The 14,044-nt window shown below is 44.0% G+C and overlaps 1 protein-coding gene across 2 annotated transcripts in view; it reads left to right on the top strand.

Moving 5' to 3' along the window:
* Positions 1 to 14,044, top strand: part of SYN3 (synapsin III) — a 200,390-nt gene extending 186,346 nt beyond the window's left edge. Inside the window, exons 7-10 of one of the 2 annotated variants that reach the window (XM_063321524.1) lie at positions 4,655 to 4,789; positions 9,800 to 9,884; positions 11,360 to 11,657; positions 13,488 to 14,044. In XM_063321524.1, the coding sequence (XP_063177594.1) occupies positions 4,655 to 4,789; positions 9,800 to 9,884; positions 11,360 to 11,657; positions 13,488 to 13,620 (651 nt within the window). In that variant the 3' untranslated portion in view covers positions 13,621 to 14,044. The remainder of the gene's footprint in view (positions 1 to 4,654; positions 4,790 to 9,799; positions 9,885 to 11,359; positions 11,658 to 13,487) is intronic. The other variant, XM_063321517.1, reaches the window with a different exon arrangement.

Genomic DNA, 14,044 nt, shown 5'->3' with positions numbered 1-14,044 from the left:
CAGACTGTGGCTCTGAGAGCTAAAGTTCAACATGCTCCTTGCCAGGCCAGGAGGCAGACGTGGGAGTGGGGTGGATAGCACGCTCAGGTCATGCTAACAGGGCAGAGAAGGAAAAGCTGGCCAGAAAATCAAAGTGGAAACTTTCGAGATGCTCTGGGGGAGAGAAAATCTGGCAAGTAAGCAAGTGCCTCTGTCACTATGTGACTCAAGAAGGCACAGCATCTGACCTGCTGTAAACTCCACCAACACAGGCCGTCCGAGGAAGATGAGCAGAGCCAGCCTATGGCTTCATGCAGGGGTGCTGACACACTGGAAAGCTATGTGTGGGAGAGCAGTCCCACCCGCTGAGGGCTGGGATGCTGATGAGAACCACATGAGCCCTCCAGCGACTGCGCATTCCTGCATTATGTATCTGCTCTCCGGGGAGCAGTGACCTGTCAAAGGCCATGTGATATAAGTGCGCTGCCAGCAACAAAACACTGATGAGCCTCCGTCTTTCCTGAAGTGATGGGGCCACCACTCATGGGTCTGCTCCTGTATGCAACACATAAGCACCCAGAGGAGCATCCCCCAGAGCAGACTGTCTCCCTGCCCTGCACTTTTTTATCTCTATGCACACATAGCTGAGAAAGGAAGAGCAAGAAAGCAGTCTTGCTAGAGATGACTGTAAGGACATTTGGACTGCGTCCATACATGGTGAGACATGAGATGTGGATTTCATATCCTGGCATCTATTCTTGCATCTAAGCCTATGTACGTGCACACATGGCTAATTCTGTGCTTAAGAATTATGTGCCTTTGTCTGGGTATACCTCTGGGTTTTCACATCTGCCCCTGCGTGTGACTGACTGGATGAAAAGCACATGCATACGCTAACAGCCATCATCAGCTTGCACACAGAGAGAGAAATGCACACAATAATACTCCTCTCTCTGAAACCAAGGTAAAAACCAACTGATCTAATATGACACAAATCAGAAGAAACACATCAGCTTCAGATGGGTCATGCTGAATTATCCCAGTGGAGGACCTGACTGAGCAGGCCTGATGTACCAACATTTAGCAGGCATTCAGATGCCAGGCTGATGGACATTGTAGGGAAAGGAGTAGAGTAGTGCAATACAAAGAGCAGAACAAAGCCAAACAGGCACCTTTTCTACTTTATGCAGATCTGAGGGAGATGCTGACAAGTAATTAATTGCCTCCAGCCTACTTCCTGGGGTACTTTTCTTGGCCTGAAACTGATCCTTTATTTTGCTTTTTTCTTTTGATAGTGGGAGAAAAAAGTTATTTGACAGTGCGACAGTTGTATTTTTCTTGGTGAGAAGGAACAGCGTGCTGTGACATTTTACAAGAAAGCATGCCTAAATGGGCTGAACAAATAAGGAATTTGCACAATGCAATTGCAGGCAGTAATTAATTTTCACAGTGCAAAGCAGTTCTCTAGGAAAGATTTGCAGAGGTAGTGATGGGCAGTTCTATGAATTGAGATTTATCACAGTGGTTTGTTGCAAACAGGATCAGATTAAGACAAATGAGTTATCAACACAGCACAAGAGTAATCTTGCACCCATGGTATTTGCTGTTAGTCGAACTTCATCTTCTTTTCTTTTCCCATGGCAAACAGTAGGATCTAGTATGTTTCTGCCCTCCAAAGCACTAGCACACTTAAGCACCATTTTCATGGCTCATATTGAAAACTTTGAAGAAATCAGTAGATTTCTTCAGTTTCATCCTATTAAAGCAGCTGCGAATTTAATGGTAAAAGCTGGTACTTCTTTTTCCTCTGCTGTAAAGAACTTTGTCGCTCTAAGGGGATATCCAGCATGAATAGTCAGCATTTGATCAGAAGGCCAGATCCTCAAAATAGTGGAAGTTCGGTACCACTGTTAGCTGCCAGGTTCTCAAAAGAGTTCAGCTGTGTGTATGGTTTAATAATCTTCTCGCTTCCTTTTTCTTTAGTAATCTGACCTTTTCCATGTCTCTGCTATGCTGACAAATATGGAGCAAGTAGAGGGCAAGTAAAATGATCCATTGATTTATTCTTTCTCCTGGATCAGCTAAGCCCTACCTGCCACACCGCTAAACTGTATTACTAGACATCCTCCTTGCTACCCTGCAAGAAGCCCTGCCCATCCCTCCAGCGCTGCCGTATCATTTCTTTTGATATGTCTAATCATCTGTTTCCTTCCTTCCTTCCCTAAAAATCACCTAACACCCTGGCTCTTGCACATCAGAGCATGGAATAACAAGTCCAGCCTTCAGGCCGCAGCGTCAGATAGGCACAGGGGGAGGAGCAGGACGGGGTTTTCCTGAGTCTCTTCTCTGCTCGGCCGCTTTCCGCTCTCCCATCATACACCTTATCAGGCAACAGCAGCTGTGTCAGGAGCAGCCACTGACCTTGGGCAGCTACAAAGGCCGGGTCCATATGTGCCGATGTCTTCTTGTCTTGCCCAGCTGTCCTGTGATCTCCCCAGGAAGAGATGAGTGCAATCTGTCTGTGATTCACGTATTCCTTTCAGCCGTTTGATTTATTTCAGCATTAACATTCGTATCTGCCCAGATTCAGAGCAATTCCCCTGTCCTGGAGGACAGACAAGGTGACATCTCATGCTTCTTTTCAGTTCAGTGGCAACCAGCTCCGTCACTTTGCCCACAGAAATCACTGGTATTTTCAAAGGCCTTCCCTTATGCATGTGATTGTTCATTGCCATATTTGCAATCTCACACAGCTCACGTTCCCCTGCCAGACACTACACAGCAGTTCAGCAGATACCCTCATCCCTGGTGCACCTTCACTGGTTCAGGTGGGACCTGCTCCAGAGTTCATTCCCCCTGGTGTCTTTGTTTCATAAAATAGCATCTTCCCTTCCTCTCCAGCCACTGCTGCCACAGAAATAGGGAAAAGCAGTCCTTAAGATGGGGAAATGAGGGCTTTGGGGTGTTTTGACCAGAGCTGTATCCCAGCTACTCACTGGGAGGGTTAGGGAGTCAAGAGCTGGGCTTGGCTGGCCAGGCTGTTAGCAGAGAAATGGCAACATCTAGTGGTCAGACAGGTCCCTCGCACGGTGCTTTGCAGGGGTGAACTGGAATTGCCAAATGAAATGGGAATGCTTTTAAGGTGGGAGTGGAGGAGAGGGAAACCTGCGCAGGAACCTGCTGGAGGGCCCCCAGGAGCCCCTGGCTTAGTGAGACACAGGCGGGAACTGGCCCTTCCCTGACACCACTAGGAAACATCTCCTTTCCACGCCTCATTTTTTTTACAGAGAAACAGCAAAGCAGACAGTGGAATGAAAAGCCACTTTGTGTATTTAGCTGAGCGCTACCATCTAATTTTTTAACTTCCTTCTTTCACCCCCTGGGTCAGGTAGGCCATGCTCTAAAAACCTTCTCACTCTTCATGCAAACCCCAGTTAAACCTTCCTAGGTAGCTTCTCTAGTGTTCATATGAGAAACCTATACAAATTAATCCAAAGTAATAGTTAATCTGCAAGAAGAGACTAGAATACAAACTCGATGAACTCACCTCACTGATTTCCCTTACTTAGAGCCTAAAAAAAAGGAGGCAAAACTTTCCATTTCACTCCAAGAGTGGACTCCTGCAGCCTTGCCAGGGTGGAGTGCACTTCTGATTGTTATCTGAGCATGAGTCAGTGCCTTTCTTGAGCAATGCAACCTTTAAGTCTGCATTTCCAGGGTTTTTAATGTTTGGTTTAAAAATAAAAGCAAAATAAATAAACTCTTCCAACCCTGATATTTTGGTACAATTATATTTACTCCAGCTGAATCTTAACTTCATCATCGTGCAGTTCTTCCTGTGGGATTTAGCTAATGTTTGCAAAGCACTTGATTTATGATGAACAGTTGAAAATGATGTTTAGGGCTGCTATACAGCTGAGGGTCTGCTGTGCATTCATTATTATTGTTGTCAGACCATTTCTTACCTCAAAGACCCTTTGACAGTTCTCCTTCCCCCATCCTCCACAGTCTTGCTTCCCAGCTTTCCCCAGCACAGTTGCAGTAATTGCTTGGGAAGCAGTTGTATCTCAACAATATCAAGAAGCCAAGCAGAAAATAAGGCTTCTTTCCTGCATTGGGTGCTCTTGTTTGGGTGACATCCTATTCACCTGTGTTGTTTATTCTCCCTCTCAGGGTGCAGTGCTTTGTGTTGATTAGTCCCAAATGTTTCCTGGTTTCCTTCAGACTCTGTTGCTTTCATCTCCTCAGGCTTCAGTACATGTTGTTTCCCTTCTCCTGTGACCCTTTCTGCTGCAATGTCACCCCCAAATACTGTGGGACAATGCCAGACAGACCTCATCCATCAGAGGCATCTCCTCAGGACATGTGAAAAATCAAGTTTGTGTTTAGTTGATTCAGAAAGCCTCCAGCCACCCAAAGTCTTGGCTTGGCTTCCAAGCTGTCAAGGGAAGGAAGATGGGGAGTAAGGGGAAATACATGCCATTTCCAAAAAAAAACAATAAGCAAAATCCCATACCTCGTAAAGTCAAGCATGCTTCAGCATGGGGGAGTGGTGACTAGAAGTGTTGGCAAGGGTGTGGAGACACAAAGCAGGTTAGTGTGAGAGGTGAGTTGAAACACGCATCTGCCACCAGGAAACCTCCTTACTAACTGTTGTTTTTCTCTCCTGTGGCAGGTGATGGACAGCTCGATGCCCCTGATTGGGGAGCATGTGGAAGAAGACAGACAGCTTATTGCCGATCTGGTAGTTTCCAGAATGACTCAGCTTGTCATCACTGCTGGATCTACACCATCACCGCTGAGGCCTTGGGTATGAGCGAATAGAGACCTTATGGCCAAGTTGTTTTGCTGAACTTTTTTCTTTCTCTCTCTCCTCCCCGTGGATGTCAGGCAGTCAGATATTTGAGAGAGCTGAACAGTCCCATATGAGACTGTATTGGATAGATTAATTCCTGCTTTTCCAAAGAGGTCTCCCATAGACTCTTTGAAGTGGGTGCCCCTAAGAAACACCTCTCTCCCCCTTTCTCTCCTTCCATAAAATTGTGACATCACACTGGTAGTGTGGGCCATGCATCTAGACATTCTGGCTTGCTAAATTCATAGATTCATATTGAAGATGGCCATTTTTAGAGGTGCTTGTAACACCTGACTTCATCTCCATCTAACACCATCCCTCAGGATAGGTTTCATTCCAGTTTTTGCGTCCCTGATAAAAATCTGTGCTTCCCAGAACCGAAAGTGGGAAACTCCACCAAGATCTGTTCCATTCCTTACTGCAGCCTTTCTTCTTTGGAGATGCCTGTCATCCCCTTCATCAGGAGGAGTCTTGACTAATGCTGAATTCATATAAGAACCTGTCATTATTGCATTTAAACTGACCCCTTAGTGCTGCTCATCTACATTCATTTTGAGTATCAAATGCATCTAATCTTGGTGCCACATTTCCCAGCGGCAGTTCTGCATAAATGAAATACACCAGAACATAATCTGTGTCTCCAGGTATATGTGCTACACCTCTTTCAGTGTCTAGCAGGGAGCCAAGCATGAAGGCTAGAGGACAGCAAATCTGTACAAGAGAAAGAACAGGAGAGTAAACAGGCTGAGGGATAATACTGCCAGCAGTGTACTGGAACAGTATCCATTTCCACTTGAGACAAAAAATGGGAGAAAGCACTTTATGGCTCTCTGGCTTTGTCATATGACAGCCCAGTCCTGCTAAACCAGGTGCCCAGCATGGTATTCATCAGCGTAACTCCAAACCAAGTGTTAGCTCGAGTGAGGGGGGAAACATTTAATAAACACTAAAAATGCTTTGAGGCAGGGAAAGCGATACAGAAGGGATAGGATTTACTCTGGCCAAAGTGGAATCAACAACAGCCATCTGAAATAACCAAGATACAGAGTGTATAAACTAAGAGCAAAGGGGAAGCCAACAGAAACTGAGAACATGGACAGATGCATCTGTTTTCTGTGTCTGTAATACACTGGTACAGGATCGGATTGGATTACAACAGACCTAAAATAGGGCCAAAATAAGAAGAAAACAAATGGTCTTGGAGGGATAGGATGTCAAATAGAAACATTAAACAACAAAAGGGTCTTCATCAAGAATACAACCTACAAATATCTGTATCCAAAAATCAAGAAAATTAAAACCACAAACATGTTAACTAGATTGTTTTGCTATCGAGAAAGACCTTGGTACAACAAACATTGCAGAAACTGCACAATTACTAACATAATCCTATAACACATAGTTACAAATAGGCAGAGATAAGTAATTACATGCGAGGCTAGTGAGATGCAGAACTAGAGTTACAGGTGAAGACTTCCACAGAATGAAGGAAAATAACAATTCCAAATTCAAGGACAGCAGTACTGAATACATAGAAATATGAATGCTTAGATACCCTATGGGTTTGTATATAATATCTATACATATTATTGGTACTGTCTATACTTGTCTCTGGATCAAGAAAAACTGTGAAATTATGAAATTGAGTGCACAGCATTGACAGAGATGGAAGAAGTAACAAGTCATAACAATGTGAGACTGCAGCTATCAAGAAACAAGTCAAATAGCATAGTGTCACAGTAATTCAGAGAGAGTTCCCCATCTCTGTACGTGTCTGCTTCCTGGAACCCCAAAATCCAAGCGCAATAGAAAACAACACCTTGACCTTAAGAGCCTTAAGAAACACCCAGGTGCAAATTCAGAAAGTTAATATGTACCATTAGTTTTGATGTCCAAGGGACAGATGTGATATCAAAAAGTAACGGTATGACACAAGTAGTCAGAAAAGATTATTTTAATAAAATGAGAAAATTAATCAACTCCCTTGCATTAAAACTGTATGGATGTTATTTGAGAGACTGCTGTTTTCCATAAAGCATATATACATTTCTGATCTGTTTGTGAACCAGAAATGCAAGAAATAAACTTCTAGAGTTAAGTGGCAAAGTGATAGAGGACATTCAAGACAAAAAGGAAAAAAAAACATCTTCCGCATTCGGAAATCTGACATTTAAGACGACCGTTATGCACCATTATGCAAGTAATAAAAGGAAATGCAAAAAGGACAGAAATTGATTTTGAAGAGCAGATAGAGGGAAGAATGAAACAAATTCTTTGAGTTCACCAGAAGATGGAACCCTACCAAAGAATTGGTTGGCTCTATGAATCACGCAAAGTTAAGGGAGAAGAGGAAGACAACAGGGACAGTGTTGTGACTCTAGTAAATTTAATTGCTGAAAGTGGGGAACTTCTTAAACTAGATATAGTTTTTCCTGATCAGAAAGACAGGGTAGAGAACAAAAACAGTGACTAAACCAGTGATGAATAATATTTTTAAAAACTATTAAGCCCCCAGACCCAGATGGCTACATCCAATGAACTGAATTTAGGAAGTGACTAAGCTGCCAAGAAAAAATGTGCAATTTCATTAGAAACAGTTATTGCTCCAGAGGATTGGTGTACAACAAATACAAAATATGTGTTTAAAAAGTCATAAGAGTAATGTAGAAAAATGTGGGCAAGTCATGGACCTTACAAATTATCTCAGACAATAATTTAAAGAATAATACAGAAGACCAATAAACCAACAGAACCACAGCTGAAGATCATCTACAACATTTTTTTTTTTGTGAAGAAAAATGTCCCATTAATTTCCTTTTGATTCTTTTCCCCTCGTTTCTTTGAGAATTCTTTCATAAAGTGGTAGATAACAGGCAATCAGTCAAAATAATGTAGCTAGACTGTCAAAAAGCCTTAGACGAGGTAACAGATGAGCTATTAAAGAAAGCAAGCAGGGAGGGGCTAAGCTGGCCTCAGATAAAGACATAGATATGAGAGATATTCATTCTTGCAAAGTTAGCACAGGGGACACTTAAAGGATGCTAAGCCTGGTCATGTTGATAATTGGGTTGGTTGAGCCCAGGGCAGGATAAGATATTAACGACAACCTGGTTTCATGGTTACAGCTGCGGTTCTCTCCTCACCTCTCTGCCCCATCTCCATCCTTTCCCCCCACTGTTTCCTTTCCAAAGGCAGAGGACCTTGGGCTGGCCCTCACCCCTTCATCTCTGAGCCTCAAAATCCTGTTTTGCCTTTGTCTCTGAGAAGCCTTGGGTTGGCTTTAGGCAAAGACTGTAGAGGTGAATATGAGATCTAATTCTCTTTCTTTGGCTGGTCAAATCAGGACGTCTCTCAGCATTAGGACAGTAAATTTCCATCAACACCAAGGCAAGGTTTAGCATCCCAAGATATGTAGGACTAGAAGCCATGAATGGAAAATTCCCAGATTTTCCTCCCTGTCCATTTGCACATCCCAGATAAATAGTGTAAAATATGGGCTGGCGACCTCATCACATTTGTGTTAGTCAGTTGAAAATTATTTCAGTGCTTCCAACTATGAAATATTTCTTCCCATTTCCAGAATCACTTAGCTCATTCTCCTGACCTTCCAGGAGCCATGAAGACCCTTTTATCATTGTGTTCTCCATGTAAATAATCTGGCACGTACCAGCCTATCTGTCTCCAGCTTCCCCTGCTTTCATAAACAATTTTGTGTAATAGGCTTACTCAGACTTTTGTTAACTTTGGACCAGCCCTTTGTGCAACAGTTCTGTGTTGCTCAATCTGTTTATTAAAATATCTGTCAAAAAGAGTAAACAGTGAGAGAGAAGAAAGTGCAGATGGCACCAACTGATTTGTGTTAGTCAGGAACAGGGATGGCAGTGAAGAACATCTGACAGAGCTATGTATGTTAAGTCACCCCAACAGCAAACTCCATATGGAAGACTGAAAGGTAAGCTAAACTGGGAGTAGAGAGTGGGAAAACATAAACAATCTGCAGACCTTGCAAGTGGCACTAGCCATTCCCCCATGAGAAAGACTTTGTCACACACAGGCTAATGAAAACCATTGCTCAGCCTATGGTTGTGCTGACAAGGGAGAAGCAGGAAATTAGGATGCAGGAGAAATGAGCTGGTGATGTATTCAGAGGACCCAGATACTGCTTCATCTGGAATAATGTAAGCAGACCTGCCTCTGGCATCTGCAGAAGGAATCACAAAGCTGGGAAAGGGAAGTGGGTGATGAAAACAATTAGGGGCCTGGAAACATTCCCATGGAGGGACCGAAGGGATTCTCTTGGCTTTAGAAAGGAGGTGACCAAGAGAGAGGGGAGTAAAGGTTTGCAAAATAATGAATGGCCTAGCAAGGGCAGGTTGTGAGAACTATTCTCAAAACTCAGAACAAAGCAAGGGAGTTAAGAAATAGGAAAAGCAGTGAGGCTGAGAGCTGAGCAAGACTCAAAGGGTCTGGGTGTAAATATCAAAACAAAATATCTGGAACTATTGCAAAGATTTTGTGGAGCAGATAATAAGCTCCATGTTTCAGGGTTGAAGCTGGCCCTTGCTTATTAGCAATCAAGAGGAGACCCCTTAGGGTAAAGGGATAATTACTCCATAGATGTTTCCATGGTTCATCCCTCCTTCTTTTGAAACATCTGGTGCTGGCAACTGTCCAAAATGGGAGATGGGACTAAGAGACCCCCCTCGGGCCTGATACATTTGGTAATTCCTGATTGCCTAAAAAAACATTCTAAACTGTAACTTCATTATTATTCCCTGCAAGCAAACAACTTCTGTGCTCTTTATTACTCAGCTCTCCATTTTAGTCCCATGAGATTTTACCAGCCAGATGCTGCGTGTGTGTGTGTGTATTTAAGGAACACTTCATGACTCCGCAGTTCCTGTATTACCTCAGGGCTTCTCTTTGGGGACTCTGTATTAACTGGAATGGCTTTTTTTCCTTTAGCCTCCACAAGTTCAACCCGCGTCAATGAAATCTCAGGCTGGACCTCAGCTTGGACAACTGTCCCAACCACGGCCTCCTCCCCAAGGTACAGCTCTTTGGGTTCCATAACAGTGTGGACTGTGAGACCTATCAGTTTGCCTTCTAAATAAAAGCTATCATGATGAAGGTTTGGAACTCATTGTTCCAATTCACTGACCAAACAGGCAGCAAATCCCGTGTGCTGTTAAAGCAGCTGCTATCATAGTCCACAGCCTCTCAAAATGGGATGAAAATTTGATACAGATCCAGTTGATACTGCTGGTAGGACTTAGCTCAGCAAAACAAGGCCACTTGAACTGGCACTGGAGCAGGATTCTGGGCACAGATGTTATTTGTGTTTGCACAATGCTGTAATCACTACAAGTGTTCAGAAGCGATGGGAAGATGCTGGTGCTGTCAGGCCTGGAACAGACACCAACATGGTGATGCAAGGATCCTCAATCCATCCGTCCTGGTATTCCCCTGTCAGCAAGAGCGCAGCCCCAGCTCCTCCTGACAGCAGAAGCAGGTTTGACTCATGTGGCTTGGTCAGAACAACAGGTTTGGTCTGTCCTGATTTATGCTGAGGTGATGAAGCACAGGACTGACCCATGGGTACACAGACCACACCAACCACTCAATTCACATAACCTATTAGACCCCCCTCTTTGCCCCCGCTGTCCCTTCCTTTCTCCACTCCAGTCTCCTACCAAATTAGCACCTACCTCTAATTATCTTTTCCTCATCAATCATAGTTTTGCTGTATCCAAAATTTAGTATTTCTGATCCCAAATGCATCTATGTAATCTTGGCGTCACATAGTATTAGTGATATGAAGCGTTGGTCTTGCAGGATACTACCCCCCATTTCTCTCTAGTACTCCCCTTCAATTCTCTGTGAAGTTTTTTCTCACATAACTCCCTCGTGACCACCTGTGAAATCCAGCCAGCCCTCACAACGCTATCTGTAACTTTTGTCAGCTTCTCACACTGTTACCTGTTGTGCCCAGCAATTTCTCACATCACACCCAATTGTTTTCCACATCCTCTTCAGTTTTGAGAGTCTGCTACCAATACGGCTGATAATGCTGGAACAGACGTATGGATAGCGATAGGGTACACAGTTTTGCATCAAACTGCTGGGCCCATGAAGGGACCGCTGACCCAAACCAGCAGATTCAGCTGTCATTTCCTGCAGAGAGCTGGTTCTCCAGTGACTCTTCCTTCCCAATGCAGGAAGTGCTTGCCAACGGTAAAAAATATTAGTTACATGGAAGAGTACAGCACATTGAAGTGACTCCCTTTGGGGAGAGTGGCAGAGCTTCTTTGGTGCTGAAGGAGGTAGAGAAATGGACAACAGTTCTAGAGATGTGGGCATGACACCAGTTTTTGGCCTATAAAAGAGGTTTTCCCTTATCCTTCCACATGAAGCTACTCTGAAGAGTCTGTCCCCTTAGCAAAACTCATTGTTCCATATAGATGCGCCTTGCTTGTTGTCTGCCACATACACTTCTTCATGCTTACATCTACACATCCCTTTCAGGTGGACCACGTCAGCCTCAGGGATCTCAGCCTCCAAGGACAAACGCACCTCCACAGCAGCGGCTCTCTCCTCAAGGACAGCAGCCCCAGAGCCCCCAGTCCACTTCACCTCAGCAGCAAAGGTCACCTGGATCCCCACAGCAAGTCCGATCAGCAACTGGGTCCTCTCCAGTCCAGGCTTCCAAGGCAGGCGTGTTCCCTCCACAGCAGCCTAGACCTCCTGCTCAAGGCCGGGCTCCTAGCCAGCCAAGCCCCACTGAGACATCCAAGCAGCAAGCCACCCCACACCCACATCTGAAGTAGGTGCTCTGTTAAAATGCTAATACCAGTAGATATTAGAATAAGGCTGTCAAAAAAGTACCCTGAGCTGGCATGAAGAACATATCACCTGTTGTCAGGCAGTAGTCCTCAGGGACAAAGGCCTGGACAACTGTGAATGACTTCAGAGGCATATATGCCTGGTATCCCTGGCTTTAACAGGCCACCATTGACCTGTTGTCAGGAAGAACAAGTTGTACTTGACATCTCTAGGATTTCAGTGTCTTCCTCTTGTTCATGTGCTCATCGTTAATCGTATGCTCTACCCCAGCCACACCAACACAGCTACTACCTTCCCAGCAGGGCGTATACTCCCTACAGGATGTAATCAGCACATTATTGGCCAGAAAGATCAACAAGAGTAATTCTTTCACTATTCCTTGAATGCAGGAGCCACACAAGGTTCTTTACGGGGGCTTTTTTTTTTTTTTTTCCCAATTAGTAGCAAAAAGGTTAGGGAGCGGGGGGCGGAAGTAGAAATGGCACTACTCATATACATAAAACTCCAGATGGTGACTGTATGTTTAAGTGGAGCCCAGCACACCACTGAATTATTGCGGATCCTTGGTAGCAGCCTTTGCTGCCACCCTTCGTGAAGCATAACTGGCTGGAAAAATTGGCAAAAAAATGTTTAGTGTTGAGAAAAAGTTGACACAACAGCAAATTGGTATGAAAAGGCCAGAGCAAAATATATACTAGGAATGAGAAGACAGTTTCTAGGCCACAGAGTGATGTTCTGGAACAGGCTTTCAGTGATGATGTCTACATTAGCAAGGCAAACCAAGAGCAGTGTACTTAAGGATCAAAATGCTGGTGCTAAGGATGCAGTCGCCACACTACACACATTTCAGAGTCTGGTCTTGTGCTGAATGCCTATTACTAACCAGGAGAAACCACTCAGTGACAAAGCATGGTAGCGGGGAAAATCGAGAGATTTTCTCTACAACTACCTGAAAAGAAGTTGTAGAGAGGCAGGGGTTGGTCTCTTCTCCCAAGTGACAGGCAATAGGACAAGAGGAAACGGCCTCAAGATGCGCTAGGGGAGGTTTTTTTACACTGAAAGGGGTATGAAGCATTGGAACAGGCTGCCCAGGGAAGTGGTTGAGGCACCACCCCTGGAGGTTTTTAAAAGACAGGTAGATATAGTACTTAGAGATATAATTTAGTGATGCTTTTTGTCAGAGTTAGGTTGATGGTTGAACTAGATGATCTGAAAGGCCCCTTCCAACCCAGGCAATTCTATGATTCTATGAAAAGCACAGCCCTGACCTGAACTTAAACACTAGCAGGTACATGCCCAGCAGGAATAGTGTGGCCAACCAGAAGACCTGCATAACACAGCTGACAGTCAAAGCAGACGTGCCAGGGAGGGAAAGCAACTGCACACATTGCAGCGGACATGGCTACCAACATGCTGAACCTTTCATGCTCTCACATCTGAAAGGACAGGACCATCATTCATGGTAACAGCTGATAAGAGACAGGTGACCCTCACTATGAATCCATTCTTCTGTATTAGCAGTGAAATGACTTAACTGTTTCTCACAACAGTTGCACCAAATGGCAATTGCATACTTTTTGTCAGATATTTTCATAAACAGTTACTAGTCTGGACTGTGGTAGTGGAACCACCTGCCTGTGTCCCATCTTCTTCCACCCCCATTCCTGGATATTTTAGGATACGGAGATTCTGCTTGCTAACCTCTCCTTTTATCCTTGAATTTGTCTGTGTGATGGAACACAAAGCATCAGTAACCAGCTTTGAACTACCACCTTCTCCTGCTGAGTGTGAACTCTGTTCTCCATTTCAGCAAATCGCAGTCCCTGACAAACACCTTCAGCATATCTGAATCATCTCCGCGGGGAAATACCAATGAAGATGAAGCAAAAGCTGAGACCATCCGCAACCTGAGGAAATCATTTGCAAGCCTGTTTTCTGATTAACAGCCCTGCACCTGGATCCGTGCTTTAGTCAGCCTTCACTCTTCATATCAGCGTACCTGATGTCATCCTGGAATATACTCAATGGTACCCAGCGATTCACAACTAACACCTGGGTAAACAGAATTTAAAAAACTATAGTTGTTTTAATACAAAGAAAATATTCTAATAACGGTCTGAAAAGTGACTGTATAAAAGTGGCACTATTTCATTGTTTTTTGTGCATAATCAGAATCACATCTGTTCAAATTACTGAGCTGTAAAGCAAATTTTACTCTTGCTAATCCCTGTGGAGTCAACGCAGTTATGACAGTGCAAACTAGATTTTATTTTGATTTGTATATAGTCAATACAATTGCTAACTTCCAATTACTGAATTCTTGTTGAGGTCGAGCTTAAAAAAAAAAAAAAAAAGGCTTATTTCAGA

The sequence above is a fragment of the Chroicocephalus ridibundus genome, chromosome 1 (assembly GCF_963924245.1).
Source record: "Chroicocephalus ridibundus chromosome 1, bChrRid1.1, whole genome shotgun sequence".
Classification (NCBI taxonomy): Eukaryota; Metazoa; Chordata; class Aves; order Charadriiformes; family Laridae; genus Chroicocephalus; species Chroicocephalus ridibundus.
Note: the sequence above shows the minus strand (reverse complement) of the source record. Positions and strands in the feature narration are given on the sequence as shown.